The sequence below is a fragment of the Sinocyclocheilus grahami genome, unplaced genomic scaffold (genome assembly GCF_001515645.1).
Source record: "Sinocyclocheilus grahami isolate Dianchi unplaced genomic scaffold, SAMN03320097.WGS_v1.1 scaffold5.1, whole genome shotgun sequence".
In the NCBI taxonomy this organism is placed as follows: Eukaryota; Metazoa; Chordata; class Actinopteri; order Cypriniformes; family Cyprinidae; genus Sinocyclocheilus; species Sinocyclocheilus grahami.
The window spans coordinates 4124585-4137444 of NW_015505184.1; the positions used below are offsets into that span (position 1 = coordinate 4124585).

Here is a 12860-nt window from a genome sequence, read left to right on the forward strand (position 1 = left end):
GGTTGGTGTTGTGGGTCGGGTGGTTGGGGGTGGGGGGGGGGGGGGGGGGGGGGGGGGGGGGGGTCGATTTAAATTGTAAATCGGAATTTTTTTTTTAGGCCATATCGCCCAGCTCTAGTGTGAGTGCAATCTCTGTAAAATTATTTCTGAAATTTCTTATAGGTGGGGGAACCCTAATTGTTGGGTTTTGTAGGATGAAATTCATGTTTTTAACTCATTTTCACATTCTTGTCATAGTGCAACACGGGAAACTGAGAGTAAAGACTCTCTCAAAAGCTCCAGCGCTACAGACCAGCAGTCCTACAGTAATCCTGTTAGAGAAGAATACGATTTAAAGTCTGCTAAGTTTTCTGAGATGAGCGAGGAGAAACGTGCCAAACTACGAGAAATCGAGGTATACCTAAATGCTAAATGTACTAAACATAATTCTTCACATGCTTGAAAGCTGTTAAGAGATCTCACTCATTTTTCTTTGTCTGTTGTAGCTTAAAGTCATGAAGTTTCAAGATGAGCTTGAATCTGGAAAACGACCCAAAAAATCTGTACCGAGTATTCAAGAACAAGTAGAGCTTTACCGGGACAAGCTACTACAGCGGGTTAGTATGAATTTTTTTGCTTGTTTTGTCTTTGGTATTACTTTACTATTTAGTTGGAAACCACTATTTTTATTTTTTTTTTTCAGGAGAAGGAGAAGGAGAAAGAGACAGAGAAAGACAAAGAGAAAGAAAAAGAGAGAAAAGACAAAGAGAAATCTGATGTGTCCCACAAAGAGAAGGACAAAGATGACACCACTCCGGGCAGAAAAGAAAAGTAAGATACCTCAACATTACTTCAGGATTTAAGAAATAGAGACATTTTTGAATACATTTGATTTCCTTCCCAGAAAACGGAGGCATAGTCCCTCCCCCAGTCCCACCCGAAGTAGCAGCAGTAGGCGCGGCAGGTCGCCCTCACCACGATCAGAGCGCTCCGATAGATCCTATACAAAAGACAGCTCTCGATCGTCTTATAAAGACTCTCCAAGAGAAAGTAACCGCAAGTCATCTAAAAGGTAAACTAATAGTATCCTCTCTTAATCTTCATTGTCACAGCTTAAAACTCAATCCTGTGGCTTGTCTTTTCTTGTCTTTGTCTGTCAGTACATGCATGGTTATGGACGCAATAAATTATGAAAGTAATAAAGCATCTCATTTTGAAAAATTATTTTAGGTCTCCTTCACCCCCAAGAACACCTAAGAGGTCGCGCAGGTCCAGGTCGAGAACACCCAAAAAATCCTCAAAGAAATCCAGATCGCGGTCACGATCGCCTCACCGTTTTCACAAGAAATCCAAAAAAAGCAAACACTGAGACTTCTGGCTATTATGGGAAGATGCCTGGGTTGTCTTTTGTGCCTCAAATTTGTTCTGTAAATCAGTGTGAAGGACATTCCTTCTTTCACCCCTCCTTTTGAAGCTCACTCACATTGAAGAACAGTGTTCAAGGGTTATATATAGGGTGTTTTATAATGTCATTTAGGAGCTTCCTTTGATGTTCAAAGTGTCCAAAAAGAAAATAACTGCAGTGGTTGGGGCAATCCTCCGTCAACATGAAAACTATTGTCTTATCATTTTTTTTTTTTTTGGTCATTGTTTTTAGATCCCTTGAAACTGACTTAAATTAAACTAGCGTAAGTTTCAGTTGTATAGATGTTTGCTTTTCAATAAAGACACAATTTATGTGACTCTTCTTTGAAATGGCTTAGTTTTATGTGAATACATCCCAAATAAATATTTTAAACTGAGTGTATTAAAATAGCTAACTTATTTTAAGATATTTTATAAAAGTTGCATTCTAGGCCAGGGGTTTTCAATCTTTTAAATGCCATGGACCCCCAGATATGATCATCCTAAAATTAAATAAATTAATTTATACATTTGGAAAATTTAGTATTCGCTATAGTACATCCTTCTCTCCACTCTCTGAGGCAGAAGTCTCTAAACTCATCCTTTCCAATTATTCTACTACTTGTCCACTTGATCCTATTCCATCTCACCTTCAAGCCATTTCTCCTGCCGTTGTACCTGCACTCGCTCACATCGTTAACACATCCCTTCACACTGGTGTTTTTCCCTCAACATTTAAACGGGCTCGTATAACCCCACTTCTTAAGAAACCCACTCTTAACCCAACTCTTTTGGAGAACTACAGACTGGTTTCCCTTCTACCTTTCGTTGTAAAAACACTTGAACGAGATGTTCAACCAAGTCTCAGCCTTTCTCACACAGAACAACCTCCTGGACCGCAACCAAATGTCAGAAGTGGACATTTGACCGAGACTGCCTTTCTTTCATTTGTTGAAGCCCTAAGACTGGCAAGAGCGGCTTCCAAATCTATACTTATTTTGCTGGATCTGTCTGCTGCTTTTGATACGGTGAACCACCAGATTCTCCTGTCAACCCTATAGGAAAATGGCATCTCAGGAACCGCATGCCAGTGGTTGGAGTCTTACCTTTCAGATAGGTCCTTCAAGGTATCTTGGAGAGGTGAGGTGTCCAAGTCACAACATCTAGCTACTGGGGTGCCTCAGGGCTCAGTTCTTGGACCACTTCTCTGTCTACATGGCATCCCTAGGTTCTGTCATTCAGAAACATGGCTTTTCATATCACTGCTATGCTGATGACACTCAACTCTATCTCTCATTCCATCCTGATGATCCGACGATAGCTGCTCGCATCTCAGCATGTCTAACAGACATTTCTTGTTGGATGACGGACCATCACCTTCAACTCAACCTGGCTAAGACAGAACTGCTTGTGGTTTCAACAAACCCTTCACTTTATCAAAATTTCACCATCCAGTTAGGCTCCTCAACCATAATTCCTTCAAAAACAGCTAGAAACCTTGGAGTTGTGATTGATGATAAGCTGAATTTCTCAGACCACATTGCTAAAACTGCCCGGTCCTGCAGATTTGCTTTATACAACATTAGGAAGATCAGGCCCTTTTTTTCTTTTCTTTTTTTCTTTCCTCACTTTATTTACAATTTTTTTTCAATATTTCAACTATACAGTTTAGATAACATTTTAACACTAGGTAGGTATAAAGAAAAGGGATCTGAATGAAAAATAGGAAACTAAGAAACTATCAAAATAACAGATACAATAAATTATCCCCAAGTAGTAAAGCGCAATTAGTTATCCCTAAAAACAAATACACAAATTACCATCAGCAACCCTCCACCCCACCCAAAAAATAAATAAATAAAAACACATTCTGCACTTGTGCCTGCTAATAAGAGAAAATTAAACACCACATAATACAAGTGTGGTCACCAACTAGGGGAAAATTGAATAAAATCATTATTTTCAGTTGAGCAGGAGGGTATACGTTTCCATATACTCAAGAAAAGAGCCCCAAATTTTATAAAAGTTATTTGAAGAGCCCTTCAGTGAATGTCTAATCAATTCCAGTTTGATAAAGTGAAAAATCTCTTTAATCCACATTGAGTGGGTAGGCGACATAGATGATTTCCAATGCATTAGAATCAAACGTCTAGCCAGAAATGCTACAAAGGCCACAGAATCTGCCTTGTAACCTATGTGATGAACTGGTAAGGAAAGTGTACCGAAGCGTGCTGTTATCGCTACAGGTTTGATTATTATCCCAACTACCTGAGATATTGTCTCAAATATTTGAACCCAATATCCATGTAAACTTGGGCAGAACCAGAACATATGTGCCAAGGTTGCGGACTCTGACGACAACGGTCACAGATAGGATCAACATCAGAGTAAATTTTAGAGAGTCGGACCTTAGTCCAATGGGTACGGTGGAGTATTTTGCATTGGATCCAACCATGATTGGCACATAAAGATGAGGAATGTACTCTGTATAAGATACTTTCCCATAATTCGTCTGGAATATCTTCTGATAAATTTATTTTTATAGATGTTAGTGAACTTCTATGTAGGGAACATATTTTGTCATAAATATATGAAATCATCCCTTTACCAATAGACCTCGGTTCTAGGAAAGAGTCCAAGGGAGTTGTAGTTGGGAGACTAGGGAACTGAGGATGCTTATCACGGATAAAAATAAAATCACTTTCACTGACTTTTTCATTAACTGTTCTCTCCTGGTGGAATGACCTGCCCAACTCAATCCGAGCAGCTGAGTCCTTAACCATCTTCAAGAAACGACTAAAAACACATCTGTTCCACCTTTATTTGACCCTCTAATTCTAGCACTTTCTATTCTATTTTAATTATACTTTATATTTATCTTCTTTTTTTTAATAAAACAAAAACACTAGCTTTCTATTTTTTTCTATTCTATCTACTTGTTTTTCTTTGTGTGTGTGTATGTGTGTGTGTATAATATATATACCTTGCTACGTGTACTGCGTTAGGCTAACCGAGACTTGTCATTTGCACTTATATATTGTTGGTCTTTTGTTAGTTTTGACTGCTTTTATTGTCCTCATTTGTAAGTCACTTTGGATAAAAGCGTCTGCTAAATGTAAATGTAATGTAGTACTGTACTATTAGATGTATTGTTTAAATTAGTTTTTGTGAGTACATTTGTCATTTTGTACAAAATCGTTATTTAGTTCAATCCTATGTTTATGTTTTTACCTCCCTAAACATTTTCAGGGACCGTAGACTGAAAACCCCTGTTAAAACTACTGATGCATGTTTATGCAATGAGTTCACGGCGCTCGCGCAATATAGGAAGTGCGTAGACACCGATCTCACGACGACATTTCCGCAAGTACACAAACAAGGAAGAATCGTTTAGTCCATGTTTGGTAATTCCCAAAAATGAGTGCAATAAAGTCCTGCGGGATTTTGATGAGTTTTTGCTGCATACTCACGAGCACATATGCATCTTCCGACGTCTTCGATGGTGTTTTGGGAAACACGGCGTCTTGTCATAAAACATGTCAGATGACTTACAGTTTGCACACTTATCCACGGGTGAGTGCGAGACACTGAACCAGTTACGGCTGTTTACTAACAAAGAAACGCTATTGAGATTTTTAGCCGGTCGTTAGTGTGCGTTTTTAGGAGCTTGTGCGTTGTAATGTTAGAACAATAACAATGAGGAAAGCGGAATTAGACGCGTTTCTTTATTTGGCCTGTTTGTTTTGTGATTAGGAGGAGGCGCTGTATGCCTGTGAGAGAGGATGTCGTCTCTTCTCCATCTGTCAGTTCGTGGGTGACAGCAAGGATCTCAACGAAACCAAAGCTGAATGCGAGTCAGGTAATATTAAAGTATTGTCTGTCTGAGTCCTTACAGCATTGCTTATCTTTGTGTTGATAACAGTGTGTTTGTGTGTGCTTGACTTCCTGCAGCCTGTCGTGAAGCCTACACCCAGTCAGAGGAGCAGTATGCATGCAATCTAGGATGCCAGAGTCAACAGCCATTTGCAGAGCAAAGAATAGAGGAGGTGTGAAAAACGTTTGAATAATTGCTTTACATGTTTACTGTCTTTCAATCGTCAGTTCTACTTGAATTTCACCAGTGTGCTATTTGAAATCACTGTTTGTTTGTTTTGGTGGGAAGTTGTTGACCATGATGCCCAGGATCCATCTCCTGTACCCACTGTCTCTGGTGAGGGGTTTCTGGGAAGACATGATGAGCCAAGCTCACAGCTTCATCACCTCATCCTGGACATTTTACCTCCAGGCAGATGATGGCAAAGTGGTCATTTTCCAGGTAATGTCACGATGATGTATTTTGGCCCTTCGTGGTAAAACATTTGGACATCTCTTGTGCAAAGTAAGAAGTAAAACTTGTTTCTAAAGTGCCATTGATCAAGATTTTTGCTTTGTCTCATTTCTAGTCCGAGCCGCAAGTTCAGTTTATCCCTCAGTTTGAATTCCAGAGAGACGAGACTGAGGAGTCACAGAGCACTTGTGAGCACTTCACATAACACACACAATGTTTTCCTCTATGATTATTAAGCAAGCTTTGGAAAGTGTCACTTAATGACTGTTTTACATGTTTTCAGACTTTAATAATCATAATATCATATATGTTAAAGTGGTTGTTCAGTTGTTCATTGGCTGGAAGTGGATCTGAATGCAAAATTGAGGTTGATTGTAAGAAAGGGGTGGGATTTAAGCAGATTAAATGATTGAAGAATCTGACATGTATCACAGAGAGAAGTTTGTAATTTCACTGGATGATCCAGTTATTACATTTTGATAAAAAAAAATATGAGCTCCCAAATTTTTTTAATATATATACTAAAATCATCTTCATATGTACACACACACACACACACACACGCGCGCACAGTACACACATATATTATGTAAACAAAAACTTTTATTTTGGATGTGATAAATTGCGATTAATCGTTTGACAACACTAATATATATATATTATATATATAATTTATAAACATGCATGGATGAACCGTTCACAATAAGATCAATAACATATGCTTAGAGAACCGGAAACAGGTGAACTTTAATCTCTTGATGACATTGAAGTTGAGCGTGTGATATCTGTGCCATTAGTAGGACCAAGCAAATTTACTGCCTACTTGTTTTGGCTCCCCAGTATAACAGCATTTGCTCAACTAATTGGTCAGGTTTTGAGCCAAGACTACCTTTTATTTCGAGGAACGTGTGTTTTGCTGCTGCTAGTGGCACAAAAATGACATACTGTAGTTTTAAGATGTCATGTTATGAAGTCTGTAAATATGTAATAACAGTCATGATTGGTCAGCAAAGGCTGACTTAACTGTGTCACTTCCCACAACATCATCTTAGCATCATTCTCTTAACAGAAGTAGTTTCAAGATCTCAACACTGATATTGGACCCCTTGTATTATTAATAGTTGTAGATCAGGAAATGAAAAACCCAATTTATAAAGACTACCCAAGAAGCTACATTCAGGAGAGAGACAGAGACATGTTCATCGATCGAAGCAACTCTGAGGACGATTACAACCTCTTCAGCTGTCTCTCAAGGTCGGTCACATGTTGATCTGGATTTTAATCTCTATTGATTTGTTGCAGTCTGTTGATCTTGTTGAATATGAAGCAATCCTGGGTTTTTTTGTACCGGTAGGAACCCGTGGCTGCCTGGCTGGATCCTGACCACCACTCTGGTTCTGTCTGTCTTGGTTCTGATCTGGATTTGTTGTGCCACAGTGTCCACTGCTGTTGAGCAGTACGTCCCCGCTGATGTAAACCACTTCACATTCACTCATCTTCATGTTTTTTAATTATTGGTTAGTTGGTTATGTTTAACCAACTCATCCAAATGTTCTCCTCCTTTTAACAGAAGCTAAGCATATATGGGGATATGGAGTACATGAAGGATCAGAAACTGACCCCGTATCTGCAGTCCTCTCTGGTGATCATCAGATCGCCAGGTGTGGAGGAGCAGGAAGCTGGACCTCTTCCATCAAAGGTCAATCTGGACCAGTCTAACATTTAACCAGTCTAGCATCCAAAGAAATTGAGCTTTTGGTTTTCTCTTTCAGAGGTGTGGTTATAGCTTCAAACGCATTGACTATGGGTTTCTTGGTTCTCCTTTTTTAAAATTTGAGAAGCGTGGACTGTGGGGAATATATTCTGTTGATGTTTTGGCACTTTAAAGGCATTACCTATCAGACTGAAAGCTCTGTAGGATCTGAGTTTTTCTGTTTACTGCCCATTTGTAGAGATGAAGTCTTCTTGTTTCCCTTATTCGTTTTTAAGTGTTCTCAATGTGATCAGTAACAGCTTGTGATTTGAGGTACGACGTGTTGCACAATGACATTAACGTTTTGATTTATGCTTTAGTACAAGATATCTCTGCTGCAGGGAGTGGAAATTTCTTGAACTGCCATAGAGACGAATAGAGAGTTTACGAGAGTCGTAAAGTCAATAAAGGCATTGTAAATGAAGTTGTTTTGCGACCTCTCAGATTTGTCATCTAAATATTAATAAACAAACCTACTAAAAAGTGTTCTGTTCTCACGTCAATTTTTCCTTTCTCTTTGGAGTGTTACAAGTTCTTGGTGCATAAAGAAGATCTGTAAAGTTGCAAAATCTGCAAAAATATATTCTTTATAAAAATTAAGATTCAACCACACCTACCTAACACGGCTCGTTCTAACATGCCCCCACATGTCTACGTCACTATCTGGGAAGATTTGCATAAGAAGGCATACCTTTTATGCTCGCTGTAGTATTATTGCAGCCGCCGCCTCCATGTCGTGAAGGCACTGTGTGTTTCGTTGTGAAAGCGAAACTACTTTGTTTGGCCTTCCAAAAGAGGACGATATCAGCTTCGTCATGCCTGGAGCTGGTCGCTGAGGAAATACATCAACTTCACGCTGTGGATCACCGGATCAGCTTTCACTGTGGACGAAGTGGAGTCCAGCCCGGGGTCGTCACATGTGGTTGCCGCAAGCCCGCCCACCACCGCTCACTCTAGGGCCTCAGGCCTCCGCTCACTCTAGCCCGCCGTGTGTGACGCTGTGTTTCGCTGTGAAAGCGAAACTACTTTGTTTAGCCTTCCAAAAGAGGACACGACTAGAAATCAGTGGTTAAGTTGTATTTACAACACTGTTCCAGAACACTTCAATCCAAATATTCAGATGTGTCCAGCGCATTTTATGGAGGACTGTTTCCTGATCCTGGAAGAGTAGACTACAATGCCGGCTGTTCTGACTCACAGACTGTAAGTACGTTTTTATATTTAAAGAATTTGCCACTGACGATTCAAACGTGAGTTTTGAGCAGTGTAGAGTAGCATTGGTTGTTTGTCATTTCTCCGATCACAAATGCAGACATGGTTTTATGTTTACGCGGCGCAATGCAACGCGTAAAAAGACAGTATAAGTCATTATAATCCGTAATTATGTCCCCACTGGATGCAACAAATGCCTCGTTTGTAATGGGTTTTAATGTTTTTGTGTCGTCGCTCCGGCTGGACAGGGCATCACAATATGGTGAGGGGCATAACATTTCCGTCACACGCTTGAGGTATTCAGTCAATCACAACGCACTGGATAGCTGGCCAATCACAGCACACCTCGCTTTTTCAGACCGATGAGCTTTGTAAAAATCGATGCGTTTCAGAAAGGCGGGGCATAGAGGAGAAACAATAATGTAGAGTATGTGGAAAATTATGTGTTTTTTGAACCTTAAACCGCATAAACATTTCATTACACCAAATACACAAAATAATGTTCTTTTTAGCAGCATCATATGACCCCTTTAAATGGATAGAGTTATAGTGCAGGGTTTTAGTGTGTATTTTGTCATTTGTTTGGACTAGTCAAACCTGACATGATTTTTGTCTGTGTGGGCATGTCAATGCTGACAAAGATTTTATGTGCTGATAGAAGTGCTGATGTTGTTAGCAAGTTACCATCTTGTAACACTCTTCTGACCATTTATATAGGCTTCTGAAGACTATGTTTCTGAATACCAGATGTAAGAATTGCACGTTATCATTTTTTTAAGTAAATACCAACAGGAGCCAACCTTGAGTAAGGAAATTAGGTTACATAGGTCTTTAATGACAGTTAGTTGAATTAGGATTATTGTTATCTATTCTTCTGTATTGTTTGAGAAGATTTTTTTTCAAGCTGAGACAGTCTGGTATACCAACATTAGAGAGAACTGAAACAGAAAAGGAAGGAAAGATGTACTTCTCTAACTGAGAGTTCCTTTCTCTTTCTGAACAGAAACACAATCAGTGAATGTATCGAAACTAAATACTGTTGAATGTTGTTACATATGACATCATTCAAAAGTTTGCAGTCAGTATTTTTTTTCCTGAAATTAATAAATTTATTCAGCAAAGATGCATAAAATTAATTGAAAGGAACCGTACATATATGCTGTTCTTATGCAATTTCTATTAATCAAAGAATAAAAAAAGTATCAGTTTTCACAAAAATATTAAACAGCACAACTGTTTCAACACTGAAAATTAGAAATGTTTCTTTATCAGCAAATCAGCATATTAAATATGTTTTAAGGATCATGTGACACAGAACACTGGAGTAATGCCTGCTGAAAATTCAGCTCTGCCTTCACAGGAATAAATTATTTTAAAAGTATAAAATATAGAAAACTGTTACTGTAAATTAATGCACCAAATAAATGCAGCCTTGGTGAGCATAAGACACTTTCACATAAACATATGACCCCAAACTTATAAATAGCTACTGTATATATCTGTATAGAAAATTACTATGTACTTTTATTAAACAAATACAGAAATTTGCTCTTGCAATGTTGTGTAAATTATCTAATGTTTAAATTAATTACAGTGTGAAGATCACAACACAGAGTGTGCAAAGCATTATATCTAGCCATGAGGCTGATGGAACAGAATGAGTGTTTTCATCAGGTTGTTGCAGATCCTGCACTAGAAGGGCTGTGTGTGTCATTGGGATCATTCTGTCTTGTTTGTTCTTCAGTGTAGTAGCAGTGGTGCTGGTTTTGGTTTTTGGCATCCCTAATACACCTCCAAGTGTTATTTTGTGTTGTTGTAACAAGTGATCGCACGTTCACGACAGTAAAGCTTTGTAACTTTACAGTTGTCTATGGGAGGGTCAGAGAGCCCTCATACTTCATCAAAAATATCTTAAATTGTGTTCCGAAGATGAAAGAAGGTCTTACGGGTTTCGAACAACACGAGGGTGAGTAATTAATGACAGAATTTTCATTTTTCTGCCCTGATGTCTGTCCTGTGGAGAGGAGTGGTGGGCCTGCACCCTTACTAGGGCTGTGTATCACCAGCAAATTCACGATACGATACATGACTGCACTGAATTTCACCTCAGCAGAATTTAGAAAAACAGCTGTTTATTAAACACTGCTTACTATAGTGCCATTTCTAACTATTGGCAGAGCAGGCAGTTGACCTCTGCATTATGAAGGGCCTCCATAACTGTACCACAGTACAATATAGGTAATGGCATATGTTTCATGTTTACATTGTGCACTCCCAACCAGGTACAATATTCTGATTGTTTGCATCTTGTTTTTAAGCCCATAAATAATAATGTACTCGTTCTAATAAATTTATATTGTAATGTACTCATTCTAATAAATTTATAAAATAATTTACATTGCTGGTAGGTTATCATTGCACAAATTAACACACTCTCTACAATAATTTTTTTTTTTTAGAAGAGTTCTAAACTAACGCGCTGTCTTCACTGTATCTAATGCACACACTCTCAAGGCTGATTTATGGCTGATTTATACTCGAGCTTCAGCAAGTTCGCTTTGAGTGCGCGCGATGTCGTTTCGCGTTGCGGTGTGCACAACATGTTTTGTAACTTTCCGTGCAGCTCTGCTTCCGAAGATGCACGAGTTCAAAGCGACTCTAGCCGAACATGCACGTCTGTGCCAGCATTTGTGTGAAACAAGCAGTTTGATGTTAAGTTCAGTCACACACACAGATCACGCTGCGGTCGCACTCAGACATTCAGGAACAAACTTTTTAGCGCTTCCCCGCAGTTTTATCAACTAAATAGCTTAATCGCTCAAGAGCTACATTATCTTTCTCAATAAGGAGCTGGTAGCAGCATTGTTTCTAAAGGAATTAAAGCCACAGCTTTACTGTTAATAGAGAAACGCTGCAAAACGGTGGTAATTCATACATGCACAGCCTCTCTCTCTTTCTCTCTCTCTCCCTCTCTCTCTCTCTCTTTCTCTTTCTCGATGTCGTAAATGAACAGCTGATGAATTACACTTTTCTGAGAATAGAGTATTGAAGTGGAGATCGCTAAACTGCAAGCTAACCGCTGTTTTCAGAAAGCAAGCGCATTTATCCACAGTGGAGAGAGAGAGCACGTGCACAGGGTTGCCAGGTTGACAAATATAAGTAGCACACTTGGCAGATATTTCCGTATTGCGCAAGTGTGAAGCTCTGTTTCGGGGATTACGTCTCTTAATATCAGGCGACCCAGTTGTGTTCTTCTGCGGCCAGATTAAACCTTGTTGTAGCCTATATATGCTCTATTCATTCTTATATAGAAACCGCGCACTTTTCTACTCAATTTTAAACGTTGTAAAATTTTAAACAAATTAAGCGTGGTCCACTGCTGCACACGTATCGATACTCATATGGTCAAATCTCTGTGATGATACATCGTCGTATCGATATTTTGAACACAGCACTAACCCTTACTACTATTGATATTGATATAACGTACTGCTATTGATGAAATATTCAATATATCATTTATCCTGTATTAAACATTTGAAGAAGTTACTTTGTATGTTTGTGTAAGCTATTCTGCAATGTATGAGAGCCAGGTGCATTTTGAAGGCCTCAAGGCCAAACTAAATAACTATGTAGGCCTTACTCAGTAAGTTACTGCATTTATGAATATAGAATACAGAAGGAAGTACCAGAGCTGGGGGATGCCCCAGCTCTGGTACTTCCTTCTGTATTCTATATTCATAAATGCAGTACAGAAATAGATAATGTTGAAAAACGTATTAAAATCCTGACAGCTCATTAAAAGCCTAAAATGTATATGCCTCTGCAACCTTGGGCACCCAGAAAGGAGTAGATAAGAGATTTTTTGAAAAACAGACTAGCAGGTAGTTTTCTATAAAGAAAGCAAGGGTTAGGAAAACTAGTAAACGGTTGTGGAAAGTACTGGGAATGCCATATCAAAGAAAGGTCTGGACGCAAATTGGACAGTGACCGATGATAAAATTGTACAAAGACGGTCAGCTGGCATCTCGGCTTTGTTGTCATCTTGCAAAAAATTTGCAAAAAGATTTTCTCCATAACACTATATCAGTACTGTTACTGTATATCCCGCAGTCTGTGTCAGGACGATAGGCAGCACTGTGCGACTGATCTGATGAATACATCTGCATCACAGGCTAAAAATAC

At 39.0% G+C, this 12860-nt stretch overlaps 2 protein-coding genes across 4 annotated transcripts in view; both read left to right on the forward strand.

Annotated features, from left to right (window-relative positions):
* LOC107584783 (U2 snRNP-associated SURP motif-containing protein-like) overlaps positions 1-1365 on the forward strand; it is a 14123-nt gene extending 12758 nt beyond the window's left edge. For 2 of the 3 annotated variants that reach the window (XM_016271528.1, XM_016271546.1), the window contains 5 exons: positions 238-394; positions 486-596; positions 683-810; positions 884-1051; positions 1210-1365. In XM_016271528.1, the coding sequence (XP_016127014.1) occupies positions 238-394; positions 486-596; positions 683-810; positions 884-1051; positions 1210-1348 (703 nt within the window). In that variant the 3' untranslated portion in view covers positions 1349-1365. The remainder of the gene's footprint in view (positions 1-237; positions 395-485; positions 597-682; positions 811-883; positions 1052-1209) is intronic. The other variant, XM_016271539.1, reaches the window with a different exon arrangement.
* Positions 1366-4718: 3353 nt separating this feature from the next.
* LOC107584797 (transmembrane protein 59-like) lies at positions 4719-7949 on the forward strand. The gene is made up of 8 exons (XM_016271560.1): positions 4719-4956; positions 5137-5242; positions 5335-5429; positions 5546-5698; positions 5826-5898; positions 6832-6964; positions 7065-7182; positions 7281-7949. Exons 1-8 carry the CDS (start codon positions 4801-4803, stop codon positions 7434-7436), a joined length of 990 nt encoding a protein of 329 aa, XP_016127046.1. The 5' UTR covers positions 4719-4800; the 3' UTR covers positions 7437-7949.
* The last annotated feature ends 4911 nt before the right edge of the window (positions 7950-12860 follow it).

Excerpts from the sequence above, each read along its gene's own strand:
- LOC107584797 (XM_016271560.1), top strand. The coding sequence starts at position 4,801 with ATGAGTGCAATAAAGTCCTGCGGGATTTTGATGAGTTTTTGCTGCATA. Across the intron at positions 4,957-5,136 it reads GTTTGCACACTTATCCACGG|GAGGAGGCGCTGTATGCCTG; the intron begins GTGAGTGCGAGA and ends TTTTGTGATTAG. Across the intron at positions 5,243-5,334 it reads CAAAGCTGAATGCGAGTCAG|CCTGTCGTGAAGCCTACACC; the intron begins GTAATATTAAAG and ends GACTTCCTGCAG.